General features: G+C 39.1%; 1 protein-coding gene across 22 annotated transcripts in view; it reads right to left on the bottom strand.

Moving 5' to 3' along the window:
* LOC111262020 (galactosylceramide sulfotransferase) overlaps window positions 1-15429 on the bottom strand; it is a 56138-nt gene that overhangs the window by 7139 nt on the left and 33570 nt on the right. For 16 of the 22 annotated variants that reach the window (XM_022835975.2, XM_086968921.1, XM_022835988.2 and 13 more), the window contains one exon: window positions 12700-13841. In XM_022835975.2, coding sequence (XP_022691710.1) covers window positions 12700-12720 — 21 coding nt within the window. In that variant the 5' untranslated portion in view covers window positions 12721-13841. Of the gene's footprint in view, window positions 1-10448; window positions 12206-12699; window positions 13842-15429 lie in introns of those variants that run through there. The other 6 variants (XM_022835989.2, XM_086968922.1, XM_022835992.2 and 3 more) reach the window with 5 other exon arrangements.

The following is a 15429-nucleotide window of genomic DNA, read 5'->3' as shown; positions in this document are numbered from 1 at the left end:
AGTGAAATCTTTTGTTTTTTAATTTGTATAGTATATATATATTTTTTTTTACAAATGAAAAAACCCTGTAGCCCCAAGGTACATTGCGTTCTACACAAATTTATTTTTTACTTACAGTTTACTTACACTCAACGCCTCTACTTATTTTACTAATTTTACGCCCAGTTAGCCATTCACTTACATTGCTGGGTCGCACCACGGGACAAAGCATGTCAATGTCCGGGTTCGAACCAACACCACAACGCATCCCTACGATTAGCAGGCAAAAATATTAATTGCCAAGCTACCACGAGAACACGCGTTTAGCGCGCATGATTTTTTTGAGATGTGAGTACCGCTTAAGGTCTATTGTTCCTAACTCGAAGTACAAGCGGCTCTCACTTCCTCGGTCTAATGAATCATTTGCAAGTAACTAGAAACACTCGAAATCGTAAGGTATCTGCTGTGATATATTCATTAATAATTATTCGATGTAGGTTATAATAGAAATCGTGTGGAATTCAACAGTTACTAGATTTTTTTGTATTCTTCCTTTTGTCCTTATATTCAAACTGCCCAGTCCTGAGTTGACCAAGTGCCACCATAATTCCGCTTGGTCCTATTTTTTAGACTTACTATAACATATATTTTTTTAGAGGGAAAAAACATCGATGCCGTGATGCTTGACCAGGCCTGGTGCATATTGGCTCGCCAGCATTAATATCTTCCTGCAGTAGGTGGATACAGTGTCGTCAAACCTAATCAAAGGGGCTGAAAACTCTATACACCTAGAATAGGACAGCGAGGACCAAACCAACTTACTCGCGATGCACAACAATGAGATTTTGCGTTCAATTATCCATCAGGCCTTACACTTAACGCAGACAATGCAATAGTTTCCATGAGTATCGCTTCGTCTCGATTGGATATCGTAGAATGTCTCTGTTTTAATCAGCATACAACCACACATTCGGAAGGGAAGATCGTAGAAAATGTTTTCTATATTCGAGAAGCCTCGCGTGGTGTTGATTATGTTCTCGAGGCGTGCGTGAATCGAATTTTAGCGACGTTTGAGCCAGCCGGTCCGACATCTAACAGACACGCGTAAATCCGGGATGACCCCGTTGTCAGAATTGAGGGACAGATATCATCGGTGGTAATACATAAATTGGACATCAGATCAAAGATGTACTACGTAACATATATAGTATGCAGTTTTCAATGAAAAGACAGCAACGACAGTGTCAATTTATAATAAAACCATTGTTAAGAATGAATACAACGGTATCATCATATTAAACCCTGATTATATCCTGTACATTTATCACGTATCAGCGTTGCACGCAATTCATCGTGTATATTCGTTACGTATAATTATCCACAGGACCTACTGGGAGAGGAAACACCGAGCCACAAGTGAAAGAACGTACATTAATCAAATTAGTACGAGACTCTAATGGACTAACAAATGCTACAATCACACCTTACGTGATGCTTTGTGCTTAATGCACATCGGCTGTTCTTCCGTTCCACATGCATACACATTACATACAAAGCATGCACGCCGACTACGGGCAAAGCATGTGACACTCAGCTGATTACACTCATTTTAGTCCAACTTAACCAGAAATATTATACAGATCGATAATAACATAGTGATACATCCAAAAAATCAGGGCAGACATCAAAGGATAATCGATTGTTGATTTGGTTTACTCTGGTTTCTACGACGAAGTAGAAATATTAGGGTGATATACAACTATCGTCAGTTAGATTTCGAGACTTTCTACATTGTCAAATGTACCGTTATGAGCACCCCCCGCTAGTAGTCCGAAAAGGTGATAATCCGTTCGCAAGCCGAAAAACATGGCTGACACAAGAGCATGCTCCAACAGCCCCGCCAGAGCAGTTCGAATTAGTTTCGCTGCGTATAGTTTGGCCTTGTATTGAAAATGGAATGACAACGATTACCTTGCCTTATCTATATAATGCTTTTCATTGAACAGCCTCGTTTCCTGGATGTAACTGAGTCACATAGATCTCCTTGTAGGCCGCCTTGTTGTTTTGGTCATTTACCGAACCCAAGTCATGTTTTTTTTAGATCGAGATCTGGTTTAGGTCTAAACCTAGGCGTGCCGTGTAAAATAATTCTTTCTCGTCTTTATATGAGTGTAGGAGCATAGCCTCTTGTTACTCGTGACAAATCCAAGTAGCGATATATCTCTGTAGTTGTGGGTCGGCCGTTTTCCTTCAGCAGTGCCTTTAGGCTGTTTTCATTTTCCTTTGAAGGCCCAGATAATTTCATAACCGAGGCATGCTTACAGGTTTTGCAACCAGTTATCCGCACGAAAAGATGCTTCATAATGAAATCCCAATACCTTGGTTCTACTCGTGTTATATGCAATAAGTACCACTCAGGTTATTAATATTATTGTATAATCAAAATAATATAGATGTGTGAGTAGCATTATTTTGTTCGTAAAAACATGCCTGACTCTTGCCGCAAATCTAACTTTCACTCAATGAATTACAGTCGAGTTCTAGTAAAACTTTTCCGTGAGGTGTGTTAGAAATACAGGGTTCAGCGTGGACAACAATCCGTGCATTGATTTCCTGCTAAATATCCCTTTCAATTCATCCACCCTAGACTCAGTTTTCTTAAATATAATGTCTCATTCACGCGGTGCAGACTTGCTTCATGCTATCCGTTCCAATGGAGAAACGAAAACCCTATTAGGGAAACGCTACCAGTACTTAAGCTTTGACGCTGGGAGACAAGAAGCGCACAGAGAGTGAGGGTGTCTACCCGTACTTCAGGCGATTCAAATTAAAGCTTTAAAGGAACATCAACCGAATCACACAGCCCCGTGTGCATTTATAGTAGATATTTAGTAGTATTTCAAAAGAAGCTGACTAACTAAAAAGAATCTTGTTGAGATTCAAATTCGTAAGCCATCTATTTCCTTTACGCAAAGCTTGATAGCTTTTGCTGCACAATTACAGTATATGTACAGCCAAAGCAATTTCAGCGCGAACTGAGTGCAGGATGATAAATATAGATGATTGGACCCAATGAACGTATCTCAGCTCGGGCGGTGGAACGGGGGACCATTCGACTCTAAATCGATGAAGTCCCTTTAAAATATTGGTAGATTCGAAGCAGCATCAACGCTAAGTATAAAACCTTAAAAATAACAACAACCGATTGTAGTTGCAGCGTGATAAGGGCTCCCCATGGCTGACTGAACCTGATAAAGACGCCTTAGCGCAGACTCTGAAGCAAGTGATCATTCGACCCCAAATCAATGCTGCCCCCTTCAATGCAAAGTCCCCTAACGTTGACCACAATTGTGCAGTACTGCCCCTATCGGCCTTGCAAACAGACTGCGGCGTTTAGGGCCAAGTCCGTCCGCTACTGCTGCCATGAACACAAACATTCGCAGGCAGTAGGTTCAGCTGGGCTCACGCACTTCGGCCCCGGCCCCCGGAGTCCGTTTTTTCTTCGAGATCTCTCTACCTATCCGTTTCTTTCTGCATGAGTCCATCAGTAAATCTGAAGACCGATCCTTATCCATATCGTTTCCCGTAGCCTGCGACATTATGTCATGCAGAGTATCTGTATCCTATGAATATATTGTGTCTTTTAGAGTCATTGTTGTTTTGCATCTAAATCTCTTATTTAAACGTGACGCGCGAACGCTTAGCAGCAATTCAATACATACAGCACAACTGACAACGTTCAGTATCTCTCCATGTGAGTTCATCGGTATAGCTGAGCAGTGTAGCGTACGATACATATTACGGTTATAGTAACCCGTTGATGCCGTTGCGCAAAAGTAAAATTAGCACTCTATGGTAATTATATAAATATTTACGGTGAAAGCGTGTTTGATACTATTTGATTTCTATGTACAGTACGCCTTTGTGATTTGCGGCTCTGAAATCTTGGATATCGTCATTCCCGTCAATCGTGGGTGCAGCATAGAGTGTCAGTTATAACGAATGAGCAATAACCATAACCGAATAGAGAATTCAGAAAATAGTACTGCTAAGAAAATGTAAGGATGATTGCTTATACAAGCTAAAAATAACTTCCATATGCTGTCATGTTTTAATTCATTTGGATAGTGACGCAGATGTTTGAATTACCGGCTGGCGCACGTACACACACACATACACATATCGTAGCGTGCAAACGTACAGCGCGCTGAATTTCGGCAACATCCGTCCACTAGTGGGTATAGAAAAACTTTTGTTAGCATAAAAATTATTAGCCAGCCCAAAACCAATAGATTAGCTCCTCTACAATAATGACATCTATTCACATAGTGAAATTCTAACTTACCCATTTCCTCAGCCAGATATGATAACGTTAGTCCTTTCCATAGAGTAAACCCCAAACATAATTATACTAGACGGTTGAGTCAGGCACATAGATTTTTATAGAAATAGATCTTCGTTAGCGCAAGAGAACATATCAATAGTTTAGGAGCTCGTTGAACAGTATACATGGGTGTAATTACTGACCAAAGAAGATGACGCGCAAATACATATCCAACACAAAACGAATCATGTAAGTACATTATTGGACCGTTGAGCCATTCAACTGCGACAACCTGAAGCATGGTAAATTTCTAAATGCTGATTATTACAGGTCAACAATATTAAACTGTAAATCAACAATATCCTATCCATACAGGCTACGAAGAGAGAAATTCAATACTCTGAACTGATAATAATTATTATGGCACTTTAATTTGGAAAAAAATAATCCCTGGCTGTCATAGCTTAGCGATAATAAAAATATTATTCCGAAGTCTATCAATAGGCGCATCGTGGCTGAACAGTCACCCTGAATCATTCGCGGTTGGTAAAAGTTTTTTTTTTTTTTTATAAAAGTAGCACTGACATTTAACTTCTTAACTAAATGTTAGTTCTACCTGAATAAAAATAAAAACCTGCTGAGGAAATAAGGCTTACAAACAAGACCTTTTGACATTTTTGTTGAGATTATATACTTACTAAGAAATCGGGCAGGGATGTACAAAGACACAAGGAAGTTTTAGGTGGGTCCATTTACGTTTTTATAATTCACCAGATAAAAGATAAATTCGAAACTGGAACTTTTCACAGTATCTATAGGGCAAAGGACGTCAACGGGCTTTACCAGCCAAAAAAGGATATTGAAAAGTTATCGCCAGATATCCAAAGAATATCATAAGTTTGGCATCAGCAAATTTAGCATCTATCATATTTTAAAATATTGTAAATAGAAAAGTTACATTTCAGCAATGGTACATGCAATCAATGAAGATTGTTTGGACCGAAAAAAATTCTGCGAGTGTTACCTCGAAAAATCTGAGCAGGATGCAGCGTTCTTAAGGAAGACTGTTTCGAGTAATGAAGCTACATTTAAATTAAATGGCGTAATTTTATTTACTAGGTAATTGTAAATTCATGTGTTTACTATGTAAATTTAGCAGCACTTGCATTGCAAGTAAAAAGATTAATAGAATCATTGTTTTTTTTCGATAGTACAATGGCCGGTGCCATTTACCTGAATTTACTGCAAGAATCTGTTTTACTGTCGATTCCGGAAAATTTTAATGAAAACGACGACTTTTATTGATAACAGAAGGGAGCACCTGCACACTGCAATCGTGACGTTAAAGCATATCTTGATGAGGAACCTTTAAATAGGCAGGGTTGACGAAAAGGTCTTATAGAATACCTTGCTTGTTCCACGGACCCGAATGGACCTTTTCTTGTGAAGTCTTCGCCAGACTTTTGCTCACACTGGAAGATTTAAGAATTTCAATTGAACGAAAATTCTCAGTTTGCGAATAAACAGCCCGCCATTATCAGCGACATATTGACCTAAACAGTAATCATTTTGAGCCTTTGTGATAAAAGGAAAAGCTATACAATTTAGATGGGATCTATTTTCAATTTATATATTAATTATATGTCAATAAAAGCTAAAATTAGAGTAATCAAAACAGTGTGCACATGTTTTTAATGTAAAAAATATATAGTGTCATCAATAAATAAATCGTTAAAGACTATATTATAGATAGCTTATAGCACACTGAAGGTCAAATAGAAAATTTGCAATTTAGGTAAGATTCGTTAATAATTTACCTTAGCATATTGAGGAAACGAAAGCTGCAGCATGTATCATAGGCAAAAGACTCTACTTTTAACGGAAGTTTACGATCGGCTTCGCTCTACTTGTGACTTTAGTTCTGCCGTGGAATAAAGATGACGCATAGTGGCCTTCCAAACGGATAGGATCCAAAACTTTGGGTCCTTATTCCGCCAAACGTCCAATAACGATGCGTCGAAATCGAGTCGAGCTGATCTCAGCTGAATGAAATTTAGAGCCCTGTTTTGGCTAATGGATTATTTCGCTCCTAGACCAGTTCCAGCCATTTTTTTCGAATGGGCCAAAAATAATTTGCTGTACTTAAACTTCATTAAGTTCAAGAAGAAGTTCTCGTATCTTCCAGACTCTATTGCATGTGGACGCTGTGATCTACTGTTAGTACGATTAGATTCGTTGCCGACTTCATAGGAATATCAGGCTAACCCTTTCACGGAATTAAAATTCAATAGTGGCAGCAATGCTAAATAAAGTTAGGAGTGGCACCTTTACTAAAAAATCGCTGGGACAGTATATATCCACCCGGTTAATCCGGTACTTACTCTGTTGCCTTACTTATTGCAATTAATGTATACTTTATTTTTGTCTTTTTGACATATGTCTAGACTTTATCTTGTCGTTGAATCACACATCAAACTACTAGTCATGTGGAACTGGGTTCTATGCATGCTTACGGCATCGATATTGCCGACAGTTTTGCGTATATGAATTCTGTTCGTGTAGTGACTGAGTATCTATCCGGGTGCATTCTATTTACGAGCCTGTTTTGAGGACATCTGAGGTGCCCTGCCTCTGCTTTTGAAGTCTAGTAATCTTCTGTTGAATGGAGGAGCGATTGACGTAAGGTAAACCTAAGCAGGTCGCAAATCTCGTCGACTGCCTGGTTCTTCGCTTAGTCAGTCATCCATCAAAACTGAGGCGAGCAGCTAGTTAACTGATTCATAGATAGTTAAAGGGGCAAAAACACCTAAAGAAGGATGGAAAAGGAGGGGACAGGGAGGTTCAACAAGATACGGAGCGATAACAAGCGTTTCCGATTATTAAGGAGGCCCAAAACCTATAGCGCCGGCCCCTACCTACATTTGACACAGTCCTTTCGCCTATTCGATCGCCTGTTAGCAAACGTGCTCGTACCAGTAAAGTCACACTGGCCACATCAAACCAACGGTCCTCTTCAATTCCTACTTTAATTCCTTTCTATTGCAGATTTTATCATACATACGGCCGTACGCGTAGATGTAGTCCTAAACCGAACGAAAACTGTCACTATGTAATTATGAGCATGTTCCGTCGATATTTTTAGGACCTAAGTGCATGTGTATCCTTTGCTATCAATTTTAATATAGCGAGATATATCTTGAAAAGCGTCACTTTATGTTTAACAAATATACACATATTCGCATCAAATCAAATAGAACTCTGTCTGTTTAGATAGCTGGTTTGCAAGTAAATAATCCCGGCTATCTTGATCTCTTTGCTTTGTTTGCACACTTTGTTTTACCTTACTAAAGTAATGCTTAATAGCTAAATACGGCAAAATAACAGCTGGAGTTTTGACGATAGAAAACGTCGAGCTGGTCACCTGAGAGGTTCGTTTAAATCTTACAATCTGCAGACGATAAGAAGGATAAATGGATTTTTACTCTTAAGTACAGTTGCGCCAAATTACTGTAAGTTGCATGTTTAATTTATGTTTTTTATTTACGTCCCCTATCACCGTTAGGCATAATTCCAGTACAGAGACGGCTGTCTCTATGCCCGGGTTCCTACCTGGACTACAATGTGTTCTAATGACTAGCCTACTACCTACCCACTAACCTACCACGGACATAAGCGTTTTTAATATAATGCATCAGTACTATATAGACGGGAAGCACTCCACGATAATTAACTAGCTTTATGCACACTAGTCAGTGACTACCTTACATGTCATAGCACAAGGATGATTGATTATGTGCTGCCACTAAACAGAAGAGTTGTGGGCTATCGTTCACCAAGTCGTTTAAGTTTGCGCAGCTTGACCTGGCATGTCGGACTGAGGCACCCAAAGTCGTTTCCCGATAGTAGATGGTCACCAGATGGCACCATCGTCAAAGAAGAAAAAATGAGAGTTGGCTTGTCAAGTAAAAAAAAATAAAGGTACCATGTAGTGAGATGAAGAGCTAATAGCTAACGAAGGGTCTGGGTTTTCTAACACTTTCTTGCTAGTTATTAACGAATTGGCAACATGAGATCTGTCACCATCGTGCGAATCAAATACAAAGTAGTAGCTGTTGTTGGTAATAATAAGGATTCAAAGTAAAACAAACAGTATCAAAAGCTGAGTGGCGTCGACTTGTTCTGAATAGACGAAGTCCGAAGGGGAGAAAGGCAGAGTTTGTGTAGTACTGTCGGGTAGATGCCAGACACTGCGTGAGCTCATTGAGAAAAAGGAGCATGTTCAAGATGGGTAAAATGCAACATATTTATAGGTGTACTATATATATTAGGTAAAAAGACGCAGTGCAGCCTATACAGAATGAAATCACTGAGTGACTTAAAGATCGAGTATCAAATGGAGGATAGCGAAAAGGCGGAAATAAACATGCTTCGGGAGTATGGCCGGGATGGTTTTTATCGACTTACAAAGCAGTATACGTGGTAACAATGAACTGTCATGGGAATGGTTGAAATAATCAGCATAATAGTCGTTCATTGAATGTGAAGATGAGTTACAATCGAACAAGAGCCTTCACATTAAGGATTTGCAGCGTATTCAATGTAATTCGGTACACAACAAAGGATAGCGTGTTGATCAGCTAAACAGTCAACCGAAATCAGGGAAAACACATAGCCATTTTTTCTATACAAGGATAGCACAATTTTTGGATCACGTTAACTACCTAACCTAAGTAGGGTATCCAAACCATTACACAAAAATAGGTAAGACCTTTTCAGAAAGGAGCAGGTAAGTGAGTAAGCAGTTGTGTGACAAAGGCGATAGCTGCAGCTGTGGATTGATGGCCACGAAGGTATACGCTAGTGGCAAAGACCTAGCGTTTGCCATAGTTCTCACACAACGGAACGACGCCTAGGAATGAATAATTATTATCATTAACACCAATTATGTACTAAATGGGACATATGTAAATTTATGAGAGAGCAAGTCAATGATCTATGTTGTCTTTATAAATGGCGTGGTGTTCATCAGCTAAACAACCGCTACCGTCTCCAAACCACGAGATACGATGAGGATCAAGTGTCGAAAGGTCGAGATAAGATGCCCCCGTTGGGCAATGGGCTGACTGTCAGTTGTATGCCAATGATAACCTTCTTTGTTCGCAGACATTATAAAGTTAGGGTGTTAGCTTTTAAGCGGTGCGCAATAGAAGCTAAGAACAAAAAAATAAACGCAGATGTAAAAAGCGACGATGTGGTGACATTTTGCAATTGTGAGCTTTAGGTACCTTTTTGTTTTAAATCGAGTAGCGCGTCTTTAATGGACAGGCCGAAGGAGAGAAGGAGTTTTCTCCTATTATGTGAACGTGTCGTGATCGGCAGGAGCTGCCTGGCAATTCCATATAACCCTGAATCCTTTACTGAAGACTGAGCAGCTGGCCACCATTTTCAATGTGTGCATGCCATTTTGTAGAATTGCGATGTGTAGAAGACATTGTTCGTCCCATGGCACGTGGACGCGGATCACATGCTCACACAGACGACGCCCTTCAGACTTTCGTCTTTAATCTACTAATGCCAACTGCATGAAGCGCTACCGCGTCTGTCAGACGCGAGCATAATAGAGATACACCATCCATCTTCTCCGTAGGGCCCAGTCCAACTTCGTTGTGCTAATCATCATCGTCAGTATCAGCGTTACCGATTTCCCTATTTCGCACTCTCTTCCCCTACTATGCAGTCCCCTGAAATAATGACCTTCCCTCACAGGCAAGGTCATTTCGTTGTAACCCCCATTTTGTAGCAGTAAAGTCATTTATCTACCTGTGCTCTATGAACACCGGTAATTTTTACGTGGGTTGAAAACTACGCTAAGGCTAGACACGGATATCGTTTAAATAACTGCATAACATTGAAATGATTTTCGTGTCTCTAGATAATCTACTTATGTTGCGTGTCATTATTTTGCCAGCCATGGTAGTTCATGCATTAAAATTATGCGCCCATAATTCTTATTTAGTTCACTATTTCTTTGCATTTTTCTAGCATTGTATTTTTTGTGTACTTCTATTAATTTTCCTTTATGCATTTATATTCAGTATCTGTAAAACACTTATAAAAGGATCACTAGTGGATAAATTAGTCTCAGTTTAGTTGAATCGAATAATTAAATGGCTTGCTTTATTGATACATGAAAGCCGAATGAATTGTCGAAGCTGTGACACTTATTACTACATGTTCTAGAAGTTCCTCCAGTGGGTAGAAGCACAGCTAACAGTTCGGCTAACTTAATATAACTACGTGCAGCACGCTCAATGGCTGGAAACAAAAAAATTCGAAAAGTAAATCTATACCTCTTCTGTGGATACTGCATACAGGTTTTTATCTGTAATATCGACAAAGCGTAGATCGTATAGCATCGTAAACAATCTAATATTTCATAGCAGAGACATGCATGCACGCCTATGATCGTCGAGTATGGATTGTGCTTCATACAAGCACGAAGCACAGCCACCTTCGTTCGCGGCGTTTGCCTTTGACACTCGGCGCTGGACAAACGGAGTTGGTATCAGTTACCGCAAAGTAAGGTACATACCAGGAGCCCAATAACCCTCTAGATTTTCTCTTTTCGAAGGTTAAGAAGCAACAAGCAACTAGAAAACCTTGAAGTAAATATATGTAATCTATGGGAAGGAGGGATCGCCTGTATGACAGAGTTGTTATAGGAAAATCGGCATATCGTACTGCTTTATTTTGACTCGTCGAGCGTTACTGAATTACATTTTACAAGCAATTGTCTGATAGCGGTAAATATAAGCGATATGCGCTGCTGAATAACGATACATACACATTCGACGGTAAGTAAGCGAAATAAAAAAATGAGATCCCTGGAGCATCAATACCGATATTAAGGCCACAACTTTAAGGTAACACCCTATTCACACGCACATGCGTATGTCCACCTATATACTTGATGGGCTTACCGTCACATCGACGTTATCGTTTTTGCCATCTTTTCTTTTTGAAGAAAATTGTCATATGGAGCTACAGGTGGATCCTTCAAGGAAATAGCATGAAAGTGGCTTCAGCATCTAATCCGCGCCCAAATATACGGTTATAGATTGGCTTAGCTTTGTTCTACTTCCTTTAAATGAAATATAAAAAAGTTGAAGACGCTCCATTTTTTAGCTTTTTTTTACATAGCAATTAATAAGCTTTTTGCGAAAATCGCCTGAATAAACAGGTTTTTCCCGAAGTCTCTCGATGTGATTTGAAAATCTAACAACATACTCCGTATGTTTCGCAACAATTTCAAAAGTTCATTACAGAAACAAGGAAGGTTGTGCGGGAGGGCCTAAATCAATTTCAATGTACACTGTTATTTATTACCAAACTTATTTTGAGAGTGCGGTTCATGCACATCGTTACAGTACAAAGGAAACTGGTTAATTTAAAAAAAAATATATATGTAGAAGCCTCTAAGCATACGCTGTCAAAAATAGACCTGTTAGTGGAAGAATTTAAGATAGATCTTCTCGATTCCTATTAGTCTTTTTCATACAGGAGCCTTTCGTATAACATTTCTCTCACAAACTCATGTTATTTTGTGAAATGTTTTTCCACAGTTTGACCCTTCACAGATTCATCACATGAATTTTCTTATCTGCTAGGCGTTGATGAAAGCTTGTGGCATGTTGGTCGTCAAACATATCACTTCAATTGTAACAATAAGAAGAGATATAATTTTAATATTAATACTTCTAAACCTATTCACGTCAAAGGGAAGAAGCAGCGAATTTCGTTGCGATAGACCGCAGGTTAGCAGCATGGGGCAAATCGGCGCACTCTACGTTTTTTTCGCTGATATCTGCCTCCGGTTGCAGTTTGATGTTGCCGTATGTAGACCTATAAATCCCTTTGTCTAAGTAAGTTTATCAACCGTGTGCAAGGCAGATGAACGCAGAGCCAAATGAGAAACTACCGACAAGCAGCTTGGGAACAACTTTCGTCAATCGTCGTTCGTGCCCAAAAATAAGATATCATTCAGTAAGTTTTACATATAAACAAATGTTTAACTTCACAGGTTGTGTCTATCGCCTGAGAATCGATTTGATTATTTACATTTTAAAGTATGACAGCGTAAGATTAAAATAGACGTTGCTGTTATACACAGTCCTAAAGGCCCTGGAAAATCTCTAGTGTGATTACTACACTAGCGGATTTTAAAAAGTTTATTACTGGATGACCTTGCTTACTGTTGTAGTCATGCTTCGATCAACATATACCATATAAACTAAACAAAGTAACAGTCTGGTCTTGGCCTAGCTCTAAGTAAATAGCAATGGAAACTATGGAGAGAATACAATTAATTATTGCATTAGGAGAAACGGGGCACGTACCTTTAACATGAAGGGGCTCATGGCGAATCTTTGGCTGTTTAGCGGTAGCCGAATACTCCTAATCGTCGTCGTTGTTCCGACCAATTTTTTTCAATGAATATTAAATTGCTCCTCCGGCTACTTCTTTTTGTTATTTCAACCTGCTTGTCTTGGTCGATCTCGGGTCACGTTTTAATCCATAATATATCTGTCTGTATAGTGCTCTCTCGTGCTTAAACTGTACAGGAAATGATACAATTGAATCTTACGATGGGCAAATCTATAATGTTCTATTCAAGAATCATCAGTTCAAAAAGCGCTCTGTACTTCACAGTGGTGAGTTGAGCTCTATAGATGAAGAACTGGCCAGCGAAAGACTCATTAATATTGAAGACAGCTATCTTTTGGTGAATTAATCACTGATGTCTACCGACGTCACGTTTTGTTATCAATAATGTTTTATTGTAGGCTATCCAACGGGATACAAAAGAAACAGGCCTGTTCATAGGAACCTTAGCACTTCATAGATGACAGTAACTATTTAGTTTGGTAGATATTGCAGCCATTATTCTGCCTCTGTTGTAATCGTTCCCGTTTACCTAAACAATGGTTTTCGAGAAAAACAGCGCGGAAAGGTTTAAATCCGGTTCAATGCACTGAAACAAGCTGATTATCGACTCAAGTATAGGTATTTTTCCAATACTTCGACAAAACGATCAAAGAGAACCGAAGTGACACACATTATATTTGTATTCGAGTGGCGTTTTTCTTCATCGGATGTTACTATAGAGATGTGAAAAGATAACCAAGCATGAGCTCACACAGGCCCACTTCTAACCCATTGAGTAAGTGGCACCGTGTCGGTGTGAAGGCCAGAGCTTCTATCACGGCCGAGATTGTAGTTGCAATACTGCAGATGCCGTTACTGGGACGCTGCTAGCAACTACTTGGTAAATTATTGCCGTGATACGACCAGGTTCGAGGTTAGAGCCATATATTGGCACAGATAGAATGTTTGCTTCTGAGTACGAATCGTCCCTACGACTGCCAGAGCAGATGTCTCCGCAAAAGAATGACCTTACGTCGAAGTGCTTAAATCCAAATTTCTTCAAGGGAGGCCAATTACCATCCATTATTCGTGTTTGCGACACTCCGGTGATAATCTGTAAGCAGTGTCATCAGATTTGAAACGACTTGTTAGTAATGTGCTACCACCTATATCTAACGACTTTAACAGAAGTAACTTTAATACGAGCTTGCTTTTCCTACAGCTAAGGCAGTTATACTTCATTTACACTCTACTTCCAATAGATAGTTAATCGTCCGGCTTTTAGGACACAGAAAGCCACGAGAGTAGACCTTATCAAAGAAAAAATAGAGGATTCTGGAACCATCTGCAAGCTATGTTCGTTAGTTTTATAGTCTGAACGATATATTCTGCCCGAAATGACCCCTAAAACAAGTGAGGCGGCTATAAAACTTAACTGAGAAAACAACGTTATAATACGAAAGTCGGTAAATAATAATAATCATTACAAAATTCAAAATTGTGACTCCTTGTATTGATCTTCAATTTATTGTTTTAACGGCTAAAAGTTGTACACAGTTCCCAAAAACTAATGCTGAAATAGCACGTAGTAATAGTTCGTCAATCGTATAAACCGCCAAAATGTCCTATGTTGGATTTTTTCTTGGCCGAACCCCGTCTCGTAAAACCTCTGACTATAAAATTCCCTTGGACGGCACTATGGAAGCATCTTTTACGTATACCGAACCCCTAACTACGTATCTAAGGAATATCAATAATAAACGATTCATTTAGGTGCATAATTATGATACTCGCTAGTGCGTTAGAAACTATTGACGAAAACTTTTTAGAGCCATTACCTTCAGAATTAAATCGGATAAATACTTGTGCTACAAATTATATAGAATATGGCGCCTCTAGCTTCAACAATACTTTCAGAAAATTAGTATATAAAACACAGCCCCTAAGCGTCTTGCCGCAAATTAAGCGTCATTAGTTAATTATAATAGCCGTATACTTTTCAACTCTGGTCAATTCCAGAGCGTACTTTCGATGCTCGACCATGCAATTGTACACAGCCGCTTAACAAGTGAAACAACTGATTTCCACAGCCGACGTCCCACATCGGACACGACACAAGAAAGAGTCTTTAAATATTTCTTAATTTGTTCATAACCTTTAAATGATTACGAACATGTTGGCCACAGTTACTTTTTACTGCAAATATATATATATATATATATATATATATATATATATATATTAGGAACAAAGTAGACTTTGAAACTGCTACGCCAAGTCACAGTCTGTTTAGGAAATTCTAAAACAACTATTGCTTAATAAAAAAAAAAGATCGATTCTTATTTGTGGTCTTATGTTAGCTGGCACGCCTTGTATATTGAATCATTAGATTTGAGTCATGAAATATTATCTTTCTAGCATAACTGGGCGCCCTTCAGTTCTCTGCTGAAATTCACAAAAAGCAGATCTACAATTCTAGAACCATACGCCATGTTGCTAGCCGTCCGGTCCATTGATCTTGCTTGGTTTTTTCGTACGAAAGGACATCGTAGAAATACACCATTGATTGGAGCCATTTAGCAACGCTACGAAATGGACTGCTTAGACTAATGTTATATATGTATATACATATGGTTTTAAAAAGCGACGAAGGCAGATTTTTGAAAAGCAAACTGTCTCTATCTGACCTCCGAAACCGTAGC

The sequence above is a fragment of the Varroa jacobsoni genome, unplaced genomic scaffold (genome assembly GCF_002532875.2).
Source record: "Varroa jacobsoni isolate VJ856 unplaced genomic scaffold, vjacob_1.0 scaffold_621, whole genome shotgun sequence".
In the NCBI taxonomy this organism is placed as follows: domain Eukaryota; kingdom Metazoa; phylum Arthropoda; class Arachnida; order Mesostigmata; family Varroidae; genus Varroa; species Varroa jacobsoni.
Note: the sequence above shows the minus strand (reverse complement) of the source record. Positions and strands in the feature narration are given on the sequence as shown.